The sequence below is a fragment of the Sander vitreus genome, chromosome 4 (genome assembly GCF_031162955.1).
Source record: "Sander vitreus isolate 19-12246 chromosome 4, sanVit1, whole genome shotgun sequence".
Taxonomy (NCBI): domain Eukaryota; kingdom Metazoa; phylum Chordata; class Actinopteri; order Perciformes; family Percidae; genus Sander; species Sander vitreus.
Window position 1 is genome coordinate 10,393,508 of NC_135858.1, and position 22,375 is coordinate 10,415,882.

General features: G+C 39.4%; 1 protein-coding gene across 3 annotated transcripts in view; it reads left to right on the forward strand.

Moving 5' to 3' along the window:
* The window catches only part of cpne5b (copine Vb), a 158,695-nt gene extending 138,733 nt beyond the window's left edge, over positions 1-19,962 (forward strand). For all 3 annotated transcript variants that reach the window (XM_078247408.1, XM_078247407.1, XM_078247406.1), the window contains 7 exons: positions 6,586-6,632; positions 9,216-9,397; positions 9,615-9,742; positions 11,104-11,206; positions 17,900-17,957; positions 18,389-18,462; positions 19,319-19,962. In XM_078247408.1, the coding sequence (XP_078103534.1) occupies positions 6,586-6,632; positions 9,216-9,397; positions 9,615-9,742; positions 11,104-11,206; positions 17,900-17,957; positions 18,389-18,462; positions 19,319-19,510 (784 nt within the window). In that variant the 3' untranslated portion in view covers positions 19,511-19,962. The remainder of the gene's footprint in view (positions 1-6,585; positions 6,633-9,215; positions 9,398-9,614; positions 9,743-11,103; positions 11,207-17,899; positions 17,958-18,388; positions 18,463-19,318) is intronic.
* The last annotated feature ends 2,413 nt before the right edge of the window (positions 19,963-22,375 follow it).

Below are 22,375 nucleotides of genomic sequence, written 5' to 3' on the forward strand. Positions count from 1 at the left end.
GTTCGGCCGGGTTCGGGAATGGATTCGGCCGGGTTTGGCCTGGGACAGGTTCGGCCGGGTCCGGGGTCGGGTTCGGACGGAGAAATCTTTTATTTTGTTTCTGACACGGGACGTTTCCTTTAGTCGCCTGTCGGTGGCGTCATATAACCTTTCACCCTCTAGTTACTCATAACTTCTGTCAAAACACGGCACCCAGATGATACGTTCAGAGTAATTGACTACCTTTAGTTTTAGTGCTGTAGGTGTGATAATCAAGTATGTCACAGGTGAAGTGTGCCTTTCAGGCAGATTGGGCTGTGCTTTGATCTCCACTGTGCCATCTCAGCAGATAGTATGGGTTTTATGGGCTGTGGCAGAGCTGACAAGTGTGACAGATTTCACTGACAGTTCCTGGCTTTGGCTGATCTATGATACAATAACCTTAAGGTTTAGTGGCCTCACTTCAAAAATATCTTTCCCTTAACATTACTTTGGCACTTACTGAGTGACACATTAGAGAGTTGGTTCTTGCAAATGTGGAGCGTCTTTCTCTTAAAGGTCCCATGGCATGAAAATTTCACTTTATGAGGTTTTTTAACATTAATATGCGTTCCCCCAGCCTGCCTATGGTCCCCCAGTGGTTAGAAATGGCGATAGGTGTAAACCGACCCCTGGGTATCCTTTGATTAAATGAAAGCTCAGATGGGCCGATCTGGAATCTCCTCCTTATAAGGTCATAAGGAGCAAGGTTACCTCCCCTTTCTCTGCTTTGCCCGCCCAGAGAATTTGGCCCACCCATGAGAGAGAGACATCATGGCTTTCAAACGAGCAAAGTGGCAGTTGATCAAGGCCACACCCCCACCCTCCACCTTGCCTCTCCTCCTCAATAGCTACAGACACAGAAATGGCACATCCTAAGGACAGCTCATTGTGGGACTGGCTCTAGTGGCTGTAATTTGGTTGAATTTTGGGAAAGAGACTTCAGATATAGTATTAGGGGACCACTAAGGCCTATATAAAAGCATCCAAAGAGCATCATGTCATGGGACCTTTAAGAAAATGGATGAAAGTTCGAAAAGAGTGTCACTAAAACTTAGTCTGTGCACTTGGCTGCAAGAAAACCGAAAATAATGTAGAAAAAAATGTTTTCTACACAAGCTGTTCAAGTACATTTTTAAAAAAATAATATTTGGCATCAGATTTATTTACAACTCAAACATGAAGTTAACTATGAAGTTGTATTTGACGTTGCATGTGAAGTTGGATGTGGTTCTGAAATATAAGCAATAAAAATGCACATTAATAAACATCTACAGAATAGTTTTAACTTACGTTCTGGGCTACACACATCACTTCAACAAGTCCAAAAACGGGAAAGGAATGATAAAGAATAAAGTCCCTTCTCCTGTCTGAGCGTGAGTGATTGGCAGGAGAGCAAAGCGATGACTCTCGTCACTGATTGGTCAATCATCTCAGGCGAGAGAGCAAGTGTTACTATGGCCTTTTTCACAAGGCTGATAAATGTCCTGAGCGCTGTCATCTCCTCCTTCCGCCATGATTTCAACTTCAAGAAACGCACTGTAGGCTAGGGGTGTAAGAAAAAAATTGATACTCTTGAGTATCGCAATATTTAATTTAGCAATAGTGTATCGATTTTCAAAAACGCAATATCGATTTTAAAAAATGCATTTAGTTTATGTGCAAAAATATTCATGTAAGACAGTGGTTCATGTTTATGTTGTGTTTAAACCCCCTACCGCTAAATGCTGAGACGCACCACTAGTGTCCTTGCCTAACAGTGCCTAGCAGTGCCTGACTTTTTGCTAGAGGCTAACAATGTAGCTATGGCTGAACTTTGGCCTACTTTAGCATATAAAAATTTGCTCACTAAGAACCTGTGACCCACAGTCCCAAACTGGCAGTTTGATTTTCTGTGTACTGAATTGTTTACCTAAAGTAAACTTCTTTGACTTTTATGCACATCATGTCTTTTTTTAAATATTAATTTTTCCAAAAATTATACTTAAAAAAAAATCCCAATATATCGCCTTACGCACAGTATCGAAATATATTGCAATATATTGAATTGTAACCCATGTATCGTGATACATATCGTATCGCCAGATTCTTACCAATACACAGCCCTACTGTAGGCTACGCAGTGCGCCCGCGAGGCAACTTCAGGAGACTCGGATGAAGCTGGGAACACGCAGTTTCCACACCGTGGTAATTCACCGTGATAATAATGATATTTTAAATGAAAACAGTAATTGTTACCATCAACATTTTTACCGTGGTTTACCGTTACACCTGTAATCGTTACATCCCTAGTAAAAATACAGCAATGTTGATATTTTGCTCAGAATTTGTCCACTGACAAATGCAAAACTAAATGTTACTGAAGTTAGAAAGGAGCAGGGAATAACGAAAAGAAATAGACAATAGGAACGAAAGACAGAAAGGAGTTAAACATACATAACAAGACTGCAATGCCATTTGTCAAGGAGGCTCATTTTACAAGGGTTCAACAGAGTGGCGAGTCTATAAAGTTTTTTGTAATACGGATATAAAACACACACACACACACACACACACACCCTACCACTTCGCTAACACTCACCTAAGAAAATTAGCCACAAAGCTATCTGTGCAGTCAGGTTGGGTTGCTGCAAAGAGTGTCCAATTATTGGTCGCGGTCATGTGGGAGGCGGACACAAGCCTTCTAAAGTGCACCAAGCACTACAAAACCATGTGTACTACTGTATGTACGGATAGATGGATGGATTTTGATTTTTACAAAAGAAATCGTGATTTTCATTTTATCAAGAATCATGCCATACCATTAGGTTTAATTAATGCAAAGGTTAGCAGGTTCAGGCTGTGGCATATTCTCCATCCACAACCCCAAACTGAAAAGTTAATGTGAATCTTTAACACGTTCATTTTATTATCATTCCTCCTTTTATATATTCACTTCCTCTCTGGTGGCTCTCACAGATAACGAGATGCTGTCGTTTGGGCCCCCAAAGGCCTCGTCTCATTGTCGTAAATTAGTGAGAAGAAGCAAGTGTTTTATCAGCAGGGGAAAATTGGATTATGATTTGCACTTAAGTGCTCCATCAATTGCATGTTACCCAGCTCAGTGTCTCAATGGCTCATCTGCACCTCCTGCTAAGCTATTTTATGGAGGTGAGAGTCAGATAAAAGTGTAATCACTTAAATCTTATTTGACGACTGAGCAACTGCACTTTGTGTCTTAACGCAGATGAAACAAAAAACAAATGGCAATTACAGTTTTTTTCGATTGCTAAATGACACAAACTACAGTCTGCATTACCAACAGTCACCTGAGCTAAACAGTTAACATCACCTGCAAAACTCATTCCAAGCAACACAACTCTTCAAACATCTCAAAACAGGCTCAGTGCAGCCAAACACTATGAACAATCCTCATCTAGATAACACACTCTCACTCAAAACACTAGAATCAAACACCAATACAGAAAATACAAACTTTTCATCTTTACAGTATGTACAATTTAAGTGACTTTACACTAATCAATATTTTCCAGTCCCTCCACGATTTTGCGATGTCGCGATTGACTGCCCTGCCAACCTGTATACATTTTAACAACATGTAACGTTTTTTCACTCTCTAAAGTCAATTCTGTCGGCTGTCAATCCCCCCACTACTGACGCGCACACACACAAACACACACACGGTGGTTGCATGAAAACCGGAGATGAGACAACACAATGACCTAAATTGAGGACAGCTATGCTCGTAATTGTAAGTGCAATTATAAGTTAAAGTCCAATAAGTACTTTATCGAACCGTATGAATGTGTGTCCCAGGCCAGGTTAGGAAATTAACTAACAATGTAAAGATCAACAAGCCACTGACACATATATTCAAATTTGATTAATTCAATAAATTATTCTTTTTTTTCTTAAATCCAGCAGCCATTTTCATATTATACCAACATTTGCAGGATCCTGAGCCTTTTTGGTAAGGTTACTAAGAAAACTCAGCCCAGAGTAATTTTGTTCTCTCCGAAACAAGTTTCCTTTTTATTTTTTTATTAAGAACTATACAAAAGAATCGCAACTTTTTTTACAACTTTCACTGTCTCCTGCAACTTCATTGCAACAAACATATAAAAGACAACTTTTATCGCAATTTTTTACAAAAGCTCCCGCAAAATCATACATTTTGTCCCGCAAATGATGAAAAAAAGGCCGCGAAATCCTGGAGGGACTGATTTTCTATAAGAAAAGAGTTAAATTATTTTCTTTCCTTTTTTATAAAATACAAGTTTTGAGGTAAACAAGAATGAATGAAAATCCTCGGTTTGCTAACCTACACATATACACACACACACACACACACACACACACACACACACACACACATATTTACACACACACATATACATACACACACACACACACCCATACATACATATATACATATATATATGTGTGTGTGTGTGTGTGTGTGTGTGTGTGTGTGTGTGTGTGTATATATATATACACACACACACCCATATATACATATATATATATATATGTATATACATATATATATACATGCATATATATATACACATACATATATACATATATATATATACATACATATATATATATATATATATATATATATATATATATACAATTCAATTTTATTTATAGTATCAAATCATAACAGGAGTTATTTCAGGACCCTTTACAGATAGAGTAGGTCTAGACCACACTCTATAATTTACAAAGACCCAACAATTCCAGGGATTCCCCCACGAGCATACATAAATGCGTAAATGCGAAAGTGGAGAGGAAAACTCCCTTTTAGGAAGAAACCTCGGACAGACCCAGACTCTTGGTAGGCGGTGTCTGACGGTGCTGGTTGGGGGTGTGATGAACAGTGGCAATAATAGTCACAATAAAGATAATGACTAGAAATAGTAGTTGTAGTAGTTGTACTATTTCTAGTCATTATCTTTATATATATATATATATAAATTTTTTTAATCGTATTAATCGCATGCCGCCATTTATTAATTTATTTTCACTTCACTCGGCTTTGCGTCGTGCCTAACAGGCTACTATTTTGCCGTACTTCCTCGTAACACATCCTGCTGCTGCAGGAATAGCAATGCAGATTTCGGTGCCTCATTCTGGTGCCACTGATATGTCTGCACTTCTCTCTGATGCTCTGAAACAGACGTTACAGGCAACAGAAACACCGCTGCACGTGACGCTAGTTAACACTATACTCGACAGCAGCTAACGTTAGCCTACCACTAGCTAGTAGTTGGATTAAACATGGTTACAATGCTGACATCTAACGCTAAATGGTGTAAAGTGGGTCTGTATTTCACTGTAGAGGATTCCGACACCGGGATGTAACACTCTGCAGCTGCTGTTGTCAGAAAAACACAGACGGTGCGTTCATTGAAACTGGTATTTTACAGCCTCATGGTGCATTCAAAGTTGTTGTTAAATGCCCTTTTCCCATCTGGTGGTTGTTTTTGTCATTCAACAGCTATTTACTAGTGAAATAAGTTATTGTTATAGTGATTACATTATTATTAAACATTTAATTTTGACGATATGGCCTTAGCAATAAACAAGCCATTCTTTAATGTCGCCTGTTTAGTACCTGTTTAGTAACTGTTTAGTACCATTCTTTTTTTAACTTTAACTTAACTAATCGGTTCAGGCACCGTTAAGGCACCGGTACCATTTTAAAAGTACCGCTTTAGCACCGGTATCCAAACCAAACAATACCCAGCCCTAATATTGACTCTAGATTCAAATGTGTGACTAGATTAAATATATAATAAACAAATACAAATCTTAAAATCAAGTTCATAAAGTCATTTTCAAGATCAAGATACACTGGTAAGAATTGCTTTCCATTGTTAATTTGTACTTAAAAACTGTTCTGAAATGCAAAATAATAAAATTTTAATCATGTGATAAAACATACGATTAATCACGATTAACTATAGAAATTCAACGATTAATCACGATTAAGAAAATGTAATCGTTTAACAGCCCTATTTTTTTATCAACAAATTGGATTTATTCTCTTCCATGAACCTACATTATCTATACATACAAATGACTGTGGTGTTCCCATTGCTTACACCACATTACTTTGTAATAAAATTAAACATTTGATTGTGTTGTGCAGGTTGTGGTTAAAGTCATGGGACAAGTCTGTAGAATTCTGAAAACTGTGTTCAAGCAATGAAAAACAAACTACAGTTTGGTCCACATGAACTGCTGCTGTGCAGACTGTAGTAAGAGTTTGCACTTGCATGTTACTCCAGTTGTGCCCACTGTCGTCTAGCAATCGAAAAAAAACTGTAAATATTGATCGGTTTGTAGCTATATCACAAGAAATAATTGCCATATTTTGTGTATGATGATCCTCTGTTTTAGGTATCATCTTTTCTCGTACTGAAAAATGTATGTGTTAGTGTGTGTGACTGGGTGTGAGAGCACTGGAATTTAATGAGGTCTGGCTTGTTGCTATTACTGGCTGGTCTCAATCGCTGATTTATTTTCCCTATGTCCTCCTCTCCATCCTCCTTCTAGGACGCAGATCAATTTCACTGTGGCCATCGATTTCACAGCATCTAATGGTGAGTGATACTAACGGCAAAGTGTGTGTGTGTGTGTGTGTGTGTGTGTGTGTGTGTGTGTGTGTGTGTGTGTGTGTGTGTGTGTGTGTGTGTGTGTGTCTGTGTGTGAGTGTGTGTGTGTAGGCAAGAATAGTGCATGTCTGAGTTCAGAATCAATCACACAAACAGACAAGCAGACAGTGCGGGCGCACCTACTGTACACACATTGTAACTATAAGTGATAGCCTTTCCTGGATATCTCCACCTAAATGCTTTGTCAATACACTCTAAAAGGTTATAGCAGGCATTTTAAGAAAAATGAAAAAAAAAGTAAATGGGGGAATGAAAGGACCACACTTGAGTCTAATTACACTTCTTATGACATTAATAATGCTCCAAAAGATGTATCCGCAAAGAAGAGCTCTACAGTGTGGAAAGTGATTACCAAAAACACAAGAGCAAAAGTGTAAGGAATGGATTAAACAGTGTGTTTATCTGCTCTAACGTAAGCTGCAAATGTTAGCATGTCCAGCTAACTATCTTACTACCTACATTTGTAACAACCAGCATTATTTCAAAAACTGAGTAAAAGTGAGTCTGAGACGGCGTTTTCACCAACTCAAAAATATATTAAAAAGTGTATATTGGAAAATGTTACCAACCCTGCCTTTAACACAACTTCTGTTATATTATATTGTTATAAACATATATAAAAACCCAAATACCAACACATTCTGACTTTATAACAGTACCATGACCAGCTAAACCCTGCGCTGTGCCAGTGTTGTACGCTGTACGTTATATTATAAAAAAGGACAGAAATGTGCTTAAAAAAGTAATCGCAAGGTGATCACAAGTAGCAGATGTCAATTCAATTTACATACATAACTTAACACATTCCAACTTCTAGTGTGGATAGAAAGTTACAATGCAAAGTTACAGAGTCAATGCACTTCCTTGTTGCTGAAATTCATAGGGTCAATAAACTGCATATGGAGGAACAGAAATCTTGACAGGCGTGGCAACAGTAACTAAGAGGGCGGGGCTTAGCGAACAGTCCAAACTTTTGAGATTTCCAACCATGACGTTGGTTAAGGTGACATACAATTTGTTGTTATACTCTAGACTACAGATAAGATCACCTGTGCTCAGGGAGCCGCGCCAGCAGTTTTGGGCCCCATGACAAAAAATCTAATTGGGCCCATTTTGCACAGCTGTTGTCACCACATCTCTAGGACCTAACTGTCCCATCAAAAGCTTTACATAACTCTAATTAAAGGCTTGCAACTGTCTTACTTCTTGTAGTTCAATACTAGTACTAGAATTTGACAAAATGGAAAATTCTCTTAACAAAATTATTATTATTATTATTATTATTATTATTATTTATTATTATTATTATAATTATTAATGAAAGACAGAGAAATCCCCACAGACTCCCTGCAATGATGCTAACGCTAATGTCATTGAACACAATGTTGCTCACCTTCTTCACTGGGACAGGGAGGGGCACAGTTAGGGAGAGACTGGGGTGCTGCTGACTCATCTGTTGTTAAGTCTGCTAAAAGGGGCAGGGACAATGATTTAATATGAATATCTTGCTAAACGTTTCCCTGAACTGATTAAATGGTGATTAAATGTTAGGCTAACACTAGTCTGTAGCTAGCTAACTTATTTCACTATGGACATTAAGCCAACAGGTTAATACCACTCATAGGCTACCCACCTTTCTTGGTGAAAAACTGGGTTACAGTTTGACACCCTTTCCTTTGTCTTTGCTCTCTCTCTTTTCTCTCTTTCCTTTTTTGAAAACCAGATTTTGATTTAACGTTACTTGGCAACACTGTGGTCATTGTAGTTCTGCCGCATCTACTGACTGCAACTAAATACAGTCACTTAGTGCGCTATGGCAGGACCAAACAATTTCATGCAGATACAGGGGGCTGGTCAGTCTATATGGATGTTTACTTTTTGGTCAATGGGGATATTTAACTTTTACTGCCAAAAACAAGTAAAAACTACGAGATCATTAATTTTATTATTTTATTTGAAATATATATACTGAATGATGATGGTTTAATCATTTAAAATTAGTTTTTACCTATTTTTTGGGGCCCCTGTCAGTCATGGGCCCTTTGAATTGTCCTAACTTTTCCCCCCTATATGACACCCCTGCCTGTGCTACACTCACTGGGTGCAATGATAACAATATTTTCTGAAACACACTCAGAATATCCCAGCTGGGTTATTAATGCTAAAGTTCCTAATAGTGTGTTATTGCAGAGGGGATATTTGAGAAGGTCACAGTTAGTGAAAAACTTTCTAAATTCTCAATAATTAATGGAAGTATTAAATTCTCACAATGGCTTTCCTCCCACTGTTTGTTAACGGATTGCCCTTGATTGTGTCACAAACTTCTGGATTTTAAGTTATGATTCATCATCCCTTGGGACTGAACATGAAAGCTCATGCCAATTGTGATCAAAAACTGCAGCAAACTAAATTGTTGTAATTGTTAAGTCTTTGCACAAAAACAGCATATTGCATTCTAGAAGTGCTGTCTTTGTTGCTCATTGACCTCAAGATTGACTGATTGGTTGATAGGTAACCCATCCCAGTCCACATCGCTGCACTACATGAACCCCTACCAGCTGAACGCTTACGCTATGGCCCTGAAGGCTGTTGGGGAGATCATTCAGGACTACGACAGTGACAAGATGTTCCCCGCTTTGGGCTTTGGAGCCAAACTGCCCCCTGATGGACGGGTTTCGCATGAGTTTCCACTGGTGAAGTCAACCTCTCCTTATTTCACCTTTGATTAATCAGTTCAATGAGTTTTTATCGAGGCTATTTCATGCTTATAATTTCCAACGTCCAAAATCGTTCCACTGAATCTTCTAATTTATTGTGTTTATCCTAATTTATGAATTTTGTGCATGACTAGGTTCATCAGAACCAAGTAAATGACATCTAATGAACCCAGTGTACGTTCTTTCCTTAAAGAATGGAAACCTGGAAAATCCATACTGCAATGGTATTGAGGGCATCTTAGAGGCATACCACCAGAGTCTGAAGACAGTGCAGCTGTACGGGCCAACTAACTTTGCTCCTGTGGTGAACCATGTTGCCAGGTGAGTGAACAATGCAGCTGGTGAATAGCTATCCTATTAAAGTGGCAAAGCGACATGGACAAGACTACAAACATCACTATCACTCCCTTTCATTTGTCAGGTTTATTGGAAATAGTAAGAGACTTGCATAATCTATTTTCACTTGTACTTTCATGGATATACTGTAAATTGGTCTTAGGCAGGAACACGCAAATTCAAAATACAAGTTTGAATTTTATATTGTGATGGTTTCGACTTATTCATATTTCCATTCAAATACTATAAACATATTAGCAATACAGTGAAATCTGCACAGATTTTCTCACATATATTTTAAAAGTGTTTTGTATCTGCAGAGAGGAGGACACATTGTCCGATGCTTTTCCAACAAACCCACTGACAATTATATAATTGATCTGTTCATCATCAACAATTCAGAATAATTCAGTTTTTTGTGCCACAATGTTAGCACACAGATCATCAAGATTACGATCTTCTATAAGATTCCAGTTATCCAAAATAACACATCAACATTTTTGACTGCTGGCCTCAGGTAGCTTTTATTTCCTGTGCCACTGCTTTTCTGACCCAGTAGACTGATAACATATGTCTTGCCAGACACCACAGACAGGATGTAACGTGCATGAATGTGAATTTAGATTGACTGACAGCTATCAAAAGAGTGGCAGATTTAGCTGATGGAACAGATATACTGACATATCACATATCATAAAACAAAAAACTATGCAAACTGTGACATGATCCGAGTGGATTCTTGTGCCCCCGATACCAACTTCCACCTCTCACCAATTTCTCGCCATTTCATTTGTTGAGTCATATCCGGACAATTCCCCATCTGATTACCCCCAAAGCCATTCCGTAATTAAAAATGTCACTCTGACAAAAACACTTTTTAAACTGTGGCAGGGAGCCATAGCTTTGAGAAAACAGAACCAGTGTTGGTATTTAGCATTTGAATAGGTGAACAAGTAGGAAGAGATTTTTAACAAAGGTGTTAATCTGTGAATCAAGCAGAGTAAACCAGCTTTGTGTTAAACTTGATTGTTTGGGCTGATTGAATGTGTATTTGTGAGGCAGTTTAATGAGTGTTACCTGAAGTACAGCAAAAACAAAAGAACATTTTTTATTGAATTTGACTGTGGTGGGAGTACGTGATACAACGACTGTCATGGATTTATTTTCTACATCAATGTTTAGATCCAATTTTAATCCATCAATAAATTCTTAAGTTATATTGTTCTTGTATTAATGAGATCATACAGCTCATTACTGTCTGTATCTGTGTGTGTGTGTGTGTGTGTGTGTGTGTGTGTGTGTGTGTGTGTGTGTGTGTGTGTGTGTGTGTGTGTGTGTGTGTGTAGGTATTCAGCTGCAGTGCAGGACGGTTCTCAGTACTTTGTGCTCCTCATCATCACAGACGGCGTCATTTCTGACATGGCCCAGACCAAAGAGGCCATTGTTAATGTAAGAATCATAAAGGTGGTGTGTGTGTGTGTGTGTGTGTGTGTGTGTGTGTGTGTGTGTGTGTGTGTGTGTGTGTGTGTGTGTGTGTGTGTTGGGGTGTGTGGGGTGGGGGGTGGGGGGAGGGGGGTAAGGACCTGAAGTGGAAAATGATTTTACCTTTTGGGAAATATGCTCATTTGCCAAGAGTTAGATGAGAAAATTGATACCACGCTCATATCTGTAGGATAAATATGAAGCAACAGCCAACAGCCTTGCATAAACACTGAAACAGGCGGAAACAGCTAGCTTGGCTCTGTCCAAAGGTAACAAAATATCTGCCGGTTGCCTGGCAACATCATGGTGACGACAACACTATTGTTACATTTCACTGGAATTGTATTTTGTGATAGATGGATGTAAAAAAATAAAAACTATTTTAGAAAGTTACTGCTACCAGCCAAGAGATCTATCTTATAAGAGTCTAACCATAATCCCCCCCATAAAACCACAACTTGTTGTTTTTACCCTTCAGTTGTTGTACGGATTAAATGAGATGAAACATGTTAATTACTGATCTTCGGACAGAGACAGGCTAGCTGCTTCCTAAGCTAACCTATCCCACTGCTGTCTGTGGCGTCATATTTACTGTACAGACATGAGTGGTATCTGTTCATGCAATTATCTGCAAGAAAGCAAATGTGTATTTCGCAAAATGTCCAACTATTCCTTTAAATCAACATATTAGGGCATTAGCCCAGCAAGAATATGCGATAGAATATCGCAATAACGATATTACTTGCGATAAATAAACAGATATTAAAGTGTACTCAGTGTCTTTTGCGATATGTCGCAGCCTTTTGCAATGTGTATATTGCGCCAGTTGATATCCAACGATAAAAAAACAATATTGTGCAGCCCTAATTGTCATAATGGATTCACATAACTGACAATTATTTTCTGTAATTGCAAGATCAATATATAAATTAATGATTAACCTGACAACTATACCAAAGTAGCCCAACATCCAGGTTATGTTTTTGTTCTTGCTTGGAATTAATCCTCTACTGTCCTAAAGGAAATACAGCACTGAAAAAGATGTACCTGCTTCTGTAAATTAAAAAAAACACATCATTGTGCTTTATTCCTCTGAGCTTTCCCCACAACTTCTTTCTCCCAGCTTTAAATAGTAGTTGGCTGGCTTCTTTCCTCTTCCTCTTTTCTCCCCCCTTCCTCCTCCTCAGCCCACTGCAGGCACAGAACACACAGCAGACTGGATTTAAAGGGAATTTGCGACTGTTAGTCAAAACATTAGAACAGCCACACCTTCCTTTTAAGATCTTGCCTGCTGCTCTATCTCACTGCCTCCACTCTGTCTACTGACGCTTCAACTGCTTTCCCTTTAACTCTCCACGGATCCTGGGCGAGGGGGAGGACACACTGCTGAGGTTATGTTAAGTCTTTTCTCATATTTATTCATGCTGGAAGGTGCCTACAAGAAAAAGCAGTATGAAGTGAGATGAAGCCTGACTGTGCACTACTCTCTGTATGTTGAGTACATCTGGAGTGGGTTTACATTTGTGCATGCATGTGTTTGTGTGCGTTTCGGTCAATGTGTGGACATGTATCACTTGTCCCCCATGTTTTCTAGTACAGTGCGCGTTGAAAATGTACCTGTTTGGTGCGGGGGTGATTGCTAGGCCTGTGGTATTGCTGGTTGTAGAATTCTCCAAAACCAAATTGTAACCCAAAATACTTACAGAAGGACCCCAAACCACTCAGGCTACTTCTTCATCAAAGGAAGACATTGTACTACGTTTACATGACAGAGAACGTGGCAGATTCATTGGCCCGTTATGAGAGCCAATGAGCAAATATCTGCGTTAATCAACCATCAGAAACGGAGCGAGTGGCCTACAGAGACAATCTCACATTTAGACAAACATACTGTACAAGCGTCTAGCTTTATTAGATAGACTAGAGTTGGGCCGATTTCACCGGTCCGGTCTAGTGTATGAGGCTAAACCGGTTTGAATTTTTTATTAAGCTAGTATCTACCTTCCACTCTAAGCATTCCTGCAATTAAACTCCATGCCTTCTCTTTTCTGGTGTTGTCCAGGGATGTGTGGTGTTGTATTATCTTTTTCCACCTCCAAGATGAATTTCTTGTTGTCCATGGTGTTGTAGAGGAGACGTATACAATATTTGGGGGTGTCTTTTGGTAAATTGACTGGATGCTCTCGCTGTTTCACTTAATGCCTGGCTGTTTGAACGCCCTGCGGCTCGTATGAAAATAAATCTGCCGCGCATCTTTAGCGGCGCCTCCAGAATGCAGCGCAAACGTGCCCGGTAGACAATAGGGGTAATATAGACCCGTGTGGTGAAACAAGAAGAGGTTTATCAGGCACAACAGAATCTGTTATACCACAGAAATCCATCCAGTCAATCACTCAGCATCCCCCTCCTCTGCTCTCAGCTCGGGTGCCTCTGCTGCCTCCTCACTCACAAATTCAAAGACTTGTGTTTTCTCTCTCCATCTCAAAGATTTAAATCTTTTCATCTGCTCTCTACTTACTCCTGTCACCACATTCTGTCTATAACAAAATTCTCTGATGTGAAAAGAAATCATTTAAAGGCAGCAGTCAGTGTTTTGTGCTTCTTCTCTTTATCAGTGCCGGGGCCCACTAAAAGTACTTCACAACCATTTTAACTCCATTCACTTTGTATTGCATGCAGGACTTTTTCTGTAGGTGGTAACTGGATACCTGGTGATCCGAAATCAAGAAAGAAAACAATCTCCATATTTACAGAACAGAAATAAGTACTGTACACACCTCTCCATGACTAGGGGCTACACAGCCCATTGCTCTGTATAAACTATTAAGTTTAAAAAAAGGATTCTGGCAGGATCCAAATTCCAGTGGTAATAGTTCTCACCTATTTCATCATCCTGTCATGATTCAACATTTTCACTTTCCTAAAGGTTGTAAACTTAAGCATATCATACAATAATTGCTAAGCCCTGCCTACTCCTTTAATGTTGCTACGTTCATCAGGCTTTCCATTCTCGCAGAGCAAATATGCAGTTTATAGTGATAATGGTGGACAAAAGCAGATTTTATAAGTTGTAGTCAGCTAGCTAATTAAGCTAACGTAATGTTCGACTGTCTCTTAATGTTCTTAGCAGACTTGTTTTAAAAACAAGAACGTTGTAAAAGTTATTTTTAAAACACACACACACACACACACACACACACACACACACACACACACACACACAGCCCCTCTGGACATGTTTGACTACAGCGCCTTAATTGGCAATTTTTTTGTCCTGTTAATTAGCAGGATATCTAACATTTTCTGTTATAATAATATCAAATTTAAAATAAAACGGTGCTGTCTTGGCAGAGGTATGTGCTCTCTAAGTGCACAAATGTATTTAAACTTATTCAAGATTAAAGTTATTAAAGTCAAATAATTGAAGCAGTGCAAGTAAAGAAACTGAACCTATACTAATGCCAATGAGGGATGGTGCAGTGACTCCGGAGACCCCCTGTGCTGACTGCACCTCTCCACACATATATCCATAAACCTGTTCATGTATGCATGTCCACATAAATTATGCGAGAACACGCACCCATCAAAGCATGCACATGCATGACATTTGGATTCAAGCAGCACATGCAGAGTGAGATGTTGAAGTAATGAGTGTTGATTGATGCTGTTTTGTTGTCTCATTAAACTGGATCTCCGCTGGCAGTCAAAGTGACAGGAGAATGGCAAAAGTAGGGCATGGTGGATTGCCAGGTTATTTTTGGTGGCATTTGATGTGTGTGCATATATCTGCAAGTATGAGTGTTTGTGTGTGCGTGGGAGGACAGGCACTGACAGGAGTTGTGTTGAACACTGATAATTGCGCTGATGTGCTGCAGCTGAGACAGCGTCGAGTGAAACTGCTCTTACCCACGTACATTTGTCTTGTGCCAGAGATAAAACTGGACTTGTTATAACTGCTTTGTCAAAATATGTGACTGCAGAAAAAACTCATTACACATAATTTAACTTTTGCATTGAGCATTTGTGTTGCCATCTTTCTGGAAGTTACAACAGACACCAAGATGGCCTTTTAGAGTGCAATGCAGTCACTGTGACTCAAGCAGAACGTAAAGAAACTCACTTTAGTTCATGGCCGCGGGAACTAGGGGTGCGGAGGGTGCTGCACCCCTTAGCGAAAGGACAAACTACTACAACCATAATAAAAGAAATAAAAAAAATATACTTTTAATAAATTGATTATTAATATAAATCTAATTCCTTTCATTGCAAATTAAATGTAATACATTTTAAAATCTGGTAAGTAAGAGATATACACATAATTTGATTAGAATGAATCTGCCGGTTTTGCCAAGAGCAAGGCGTGCTGTGCGCCTCTGACACTCATTCATGAGTGAAGATAGTTTTGGAAACTTTCCCAGCTGGTCAACAGTACAGAAGTTAGCTAACCATGGCACAAAAGCGCATTTTGGATTTCTTTATAAATCAACCACAGGCTAAAAAGCCTAAAAGACTGGAGGCAGAAAACTCAGCAACTGTAACCGAAAGAAGTAGCAGCAGCATCCTCTTCACCTGTCACTGCCACAGCGTCCTTGCTAGCAACAGACGACAAGGGAGCTAATCTTGTAAACCAAGCTAGCAGCACCAGGGCAGCCGCAGACTGGCTTGCTTCATTTTGATTTGATATAATTCAGTGATGTGTTTTATACCCTTGTGTTTTGTGGCTCTGTTTTTGAGCTTGTAGTAGGGATATTCTGTACCATTGTCGTAGCTGTGTGCCTATATCGTGCGTTAACTGTGCTTATTTTGTTCTGCCTTGGATTTTGGACTTTATTCTTGTTTCTGTTTTTTCGCTTTTGAAACGTGTACCTTGTTGTATTACCGAAACCTTAGTACTGTTTTGACACCACGAAGTGCCTTCGTTTTCATAAATAGAGATATTTTGTCTTCATCTTGACAGTATGGGTAGATGATCAGAAGTCAGATGATCAAAACCTTTAAATTTTATTCATAAAAGATCTTTCTAAGAGAATGAATGACGCTGTTTTGATTGCTTGAAGGGGAAAAAATGACCACAACATACAGTGTGTAAGCATATGGGTTACTTGGGCTCGTTAAAATATGTTGAGACATCAACAGCTGCTAGATGTATTGGCACCACAGATTAGAAATTCATGGTTCCAAGATGATGTACCCTAGACTTTGGTGATCTCCTGCCTTTTCCTCCAGCGCCACTTTTGTGTGAAATGTCTACAAATATTGGATGGATTTCAATGAAATGTGGTATTTTGTCCCTCTCAGAGTGCATTGCATTAATCCAATTGTTTTATTATCTAATACTTGCAAAAAATAATGACATTCCCTTTAGTCTTGGTTATATTTTATGTTTAGTGCTAATTAGCAAATGTTAGCATGCTAACATGATAAATTTCCCAGCCCTACTGTACGTGTTTTTCGTAAATTTTGGTATATTTTGCGGTTGACTGATTTTCAATCTAGATTGTGCCTTTGTTTGGAGACGGTAAACCTCCACAGAAGAAAGACTAACAGCAGTTATTCTATCTGACCTGAGGTGTGGCTTGGGAGTGGCTGGGCGGATGACTGAGGATGGTCGCTTTACTGATTGAAGTTGGCACCTCCTCCCTCTCCCTCCTCTCCCAGCTCACAAATGCCACCATGCCACACCTGCCTGCCATGTAAGACCTAATCTGTCTCAACGCATGTACTGTACATTGCTGAGCTCAAGCCTGACATCCGGCGCCTGATGTTCCTCCCCTCTCGCTATATCCGCTATCGGGGCTTAGCGTGGCCCAGGACGGTCGTGATTGGTTTAAAGAAATACAAACAAGCCAGAGCGTTTTTCCCCCCCCCCTATCTCAGAATAGATAGACTGTGTAGCCAGACCATACTGCATACAGCGCTGTGGAGGTCTGGCAATGCAAGACTACGTAAGACCTTATCAAGGTGTCTGCTAACACTTGTTTTCCTCCCTGTGAACAAATGTCACCATTCAGCCTTAACCAGCTTCTTAAGAGTGTTTAATATCAAAACACAGCTCTTTTTGCAGGTCAGCATTTACAAGCAATCCAAGCTGGGAATTCTGTGGATGAATTTGATTGTTTTTTTTTAAGCTATGAAAACAGCTTCAGTACTGATACTACTGACCTGTTGTCCCATTATCTCAGGGGACGCTGTCCCTATTGTTGTCAGCAAGTTTAATCTCCACTCCCAAGCCTGATAACCAGCATTCAGTGGGCAAATACAGTGTGTGTCATCCAAAGATAAGAGCCCAGGGAGCATTCATACGACAGGAAATTGGATTCAGGGACATAAAACATCTGGAATAAGGAAAGCAGAGACAAAAACAAGTTTCTGTTGAAACATCTCCCAGTTTTGCTGTCTTTCTCAGACTTCCTGACACTAACTTGCCTTTTTTCTCTCTCTGAAGGCCTTGTCTTACTTTAAGGTTATTCCTATAGTTAAAGGGTGATACAGAATATTAGTGTGGTTGTAACCATTGTGGGTGAGCATTGTTAACAGCTATAATGTCTGATATACAGTAATGCACGCTTTAGGTCAGTGGTAAAGTGGACAAGCGTCTCTCCTCTCTTTTGAAAAGTGTACATGTTTGTTAAGAAAAAATATGTTTTCACTCCTCTGCAGGGTGCCAAGCTTCCCATGTCCATCATCATAGTTGGAGTGGGTCAGGCCGAGTTTGACGGTATAGTGACTTTAATGTTTTTGACTGCTGCATTAACGTAATGATTATATATTCTGGTAATGTTGTTATGGCAGACACATACAATGTATCATAGTAAAGAAAACCTCATATTCTGAAATTTTTTATTTTATCTAGCCTACATAAATCAAGTCAGTTAAACAGATTTAAACATGGGCCAATAATTGACTTTTTAATTCATACAACTCACAGGCTATTAGTGTTACAGCCAGCGCTAACCTTTCGGGCACCAGTTCAGAAAGAAACACCAGAGAGAAAATTACTGTACAAACTCATTTGAGACAGTAGATAAGTCAGAATAAAGTCAATTTACAGCTCAACGTCCTCTATCCTTTACCAACGCTAAACTAAACCTGTGTGTGTGTGTGTGTGTGTGTGTGTGTGTGTGTGTGTGTGTGTGTGTGATCTTTCAGCTATGGTGGAGCTGGATGGTGATGACATCAGAATCTCGTCCCGGGGGAAACTGGCAGAGAGAGACATTGTTCAGGTGACCAGGCACTGGAAAAACAAGTTCACACAATTTATATTATAAGAATAAGAATATAAGAATAACTCCGATTTACAGATATTACTTATAGGCAACGGTGTTTGTCGTGATTGACAGTATATGGGTCATATATTTACATCTGCGTTTTAAATTCATGCTGTTGCCTCAGTTGTGCTGGTACATTAAAGTATTTTTGACAAAACACCATCTGTTGGTACTGACAACTCTAACAGATTAGGACATCTGTGTGTGCTTCCTGTGAATTCCCATGGAGACAAGCACGCTAAAAAGTTTTCCATTATGTGTCACTATAGAAAACCATATGTCTTATTCACGGAACTTTAGACTTCAGACTCTTCATCTTTCTGTTCCTGTAGTGTCAAAACTAAAGACTTAAGTATCTGACTAGTGGGCAACGGACGATGTGCAGGGTTTCCCAAAGTTTTAAAGCGAGATGTCGTGGTTCGGGTGGCTTACCACCTCTGCTTAAAGGTTTCCTGGGGAAACCTTGATGTGCTATGACAACTAATACAAAAGACAAAAAAATCCTAAATCATTGGTAGTAAAACTAGAAAAACATATCTTTTCTTTTCACTTGGGTGCAAGTGCAGGATTAGTGACGGATCAGCATACTAAAGCCTGCAGAATCTGGCAACTGTTGACTAATATAGGGGCTTAAACATGAGCAATCTGGATTTCTCCGTTCAGCATATCACCCTGCTCACAAAACCTCCTTGAGTACATTGTCAAAAAGTATTTAGAGCTTTTCATGAATCACTTCAACAAAATCCCTAGATGGAATTATGCTAGACAGAGGAAACCATATGTTTTGACACTTTCTTCTCTTCTTACTCAGTTTGTTCCCTTCAGAGATTATATGGACCGGACAGGCAACCATGTGTTAAGCATGGCTCGGCTCGCTAAAGATGTGCTAGCAGAGATCCCCGACCAGTTCATCTCTTACATGAAGAGCCGGGGGATCAAACCCAACCCAGCACCACCTCCCTACACACCGCCTGGACACACACACCACCACACACTGATCTGAGGCCCTCCTCTTGGCTTTTCACTGAGGATTGACAGCATGCAGCAGCCACTCAGAGTCCAGTGGGAACTCTCTTCCTCCTGTTTTTTGGTACAAACAGGAACCGAGGCACCAGGAAATGGGTGTTGAATTTTGTGCCGTATATTCTCCTAGTGACTATTGGAGCAGCATTTTTTTTCGGTTTGATTTATTAATGATTAATTATTTTTTGGATGATTTTAGTTAAAGAGAGGCTCAAACTGTCCAGGACTCATTGGTGAAAGCCTTTTAATCCCACACTGAGGCATTGACTGTTTTACGTCTAATTTGACAGCAGGTTGGTTCAAAAAAGTCATGTTGTGGTTAAAACTTGTGCCTGTCTGTGGTTGTTTCTCTAATCGTATCAGGACATGTGAACTTTGACCTAAGCCTTGCTCGTTAGTCATTGGTGTGGCCTAATTCAGTGATATTTTTTAGGCACCTTTTCCATTCTGGAATTTGTTTTTATATTGGGGAATTATCTCCATATCTGCTAATGCATCAGTTATGATGAAGGAGAAACTACAGGTATATAGTTTACCGTTTATTACGTTACAAACAATAATCAGGCTTTTCATACCATGAGGTGTCACCTCATCTCTTCTTTATTAGGTAAATGTTTATAAGAGCATGTTGTATGAGAAGTGACTTCCCCCATATCCCAGTATATTTATTCTCCAGTGTTATTCAGAGTGGCATGGACATTTGATAGTCGATTAGTTTTAAAGTGGTAAATTATTTTCAAGGGATTGCAGATAAAAAGCACAACCTGTCTCTGTACCAAGGACAATATAATGATGATGCTACCAGGTTAATTATACAATCATTTTGAGTCACTTTGTACGGTAGCTGCAATTTATCAAAACATACTGAAAATATGACTTGTTTAAGGTTCTCAATAAGGACGAATAAATTCCCATGAAGATTTTGCACAAGAGGAATATTAATCATAACTTCAGTTTATTTCACCAAAAGTGTATTGCTTTTGCAATATAGCTTACAGTGAATACAAAATACATTACCATATAAGTAAAAGAAATAAATAGGGGACACAAAATAAACCAAAACATGTAATAAATACTATTTATAGCGGGCAACTGCTCCACATTACTTTGTTGTAATTTGACTAATTATAGGTCATGTAGAGAGGCACTGTGTCAAAATCTATAACTTTCCCTTTTTGGTTGATGCATACATTGATGCGTTTATGCTACATATTAATAAAACAAATGTGTATTTTATCAAAATATCACAAACTGAAACACAGCAAACAAGGGGGAAAGGTAGAACTCCAATGCAGGAACACAGGTTGGTTTATGTTGCAAAAGGATTTGGGGGAACCAAAGGGACACAGTGATTAATTGGGGCCATATCTAATTTTTGCCCCATGGCCCAGTAGAAAGTTAACCCGGCACTGATACGATACCAAACACACCACCTCTGCAACACAGAGACCCTCATGTACGAACATTTGCAAATGTAGCGTTATCAGCGCCATGGCCAACCCACAGAAAGCGCACGCTGTGCTGTCACGGGAGGTTTTTGTACATCCCGTGGAATACATAATTTGGCGCACTTTACGCTTCCCTTCCAATTTCGTATTATGGAAAACTCCCACTTTCCCCTTGACCCTCCTGTGAATGCATATGCATTACACGGAAAAGCGCAATTTGCCATTTTCTGTTACCGTGACAGGCAGTCTGTGCTTTTACCTCAGTGCGGCATGTTATACCTCGCCGTGCTTTTACGCGCGAAACAAATGCACCTGAAGTGGGCACAAAAGCGTTAATACATGAGGCCCAGAGACTCCCATGTCAGTGGAAATCTGTAAGCCCCCAGCAGCCACGCATCAGCAGCCACATAACCTCCGTGGTCACAGACTTCACACTGTAAGTCGGTACTATCACAGACAGTGTTCCTCACTGGAGATTTACTTTTCATACAGCCCGGTCCTTGCAGCAGTTTATTACAAGTCTCTGGTGGGAGACAGTTCACAAGTGGTCTACAGGGCTTTAGGATTTATGTTCATTATATTCAGTGCAAGTAATTCTTTCATGTGTAAACACATTACATTAACAATATGTCTATACCACAGGGGAAGGAGGGATCCTTTTGTGCCAATCTTAGATTGGCTTTCTGTAGCCTCCTGCCATCTGTAATGTCAGGTTAGTGTTAAGAAACGAAAACAAACTGGCTTTCAAGTAGCAAATCCAATTTTAACGCATCAGTAACAAAGCTTGTCATTTGAGATGCATCCTTGCACAATTACGCAACAACAAGCCCTGACGAGCCCTATGATGTGTCGCCTTACAATAATGCAGAGATCATCCTGTAAAATTAAGAAAAAAAGAAAATTAAGGAATATAATCAGTAGGCACACAGGGTTCTTAAGTAGGACTAGACTATAACATCCACAAGGAGGAGAGTTTTTGATAAAAGTACAGAATACAATGTAACACTCAAATATTCTGCCATCATGCCTGCAATCTGACAAATCACACAGTATTTATGTTCAAGTTTTTTTCCAGTGTTTTTTTTCTCTCATTGTGTATAGTGACTAGGCACTGTGTATAGTGCTAGTCCACTAGGCACATAATTCGCCTTTCTACTTTAGGCTTTGTACTAAAGAAACAGGACACCCTAATAATAAAAAAATGCAGTAGACAAAAGAAGGCTAAAATTGAAGGCAGACATACACATGTTGCATAAAAAAGGGTATTTCCATGGCTTGCAGTTTCTTCTTTTACTAAGTTTGAATTGTTTGCCACGATAGCAGTGAGCCTGTGAGGATGCCAATGTCAGACATTCCACCACTTTGGTCCAGACTGAAATGTCTCCACAACTACTGGA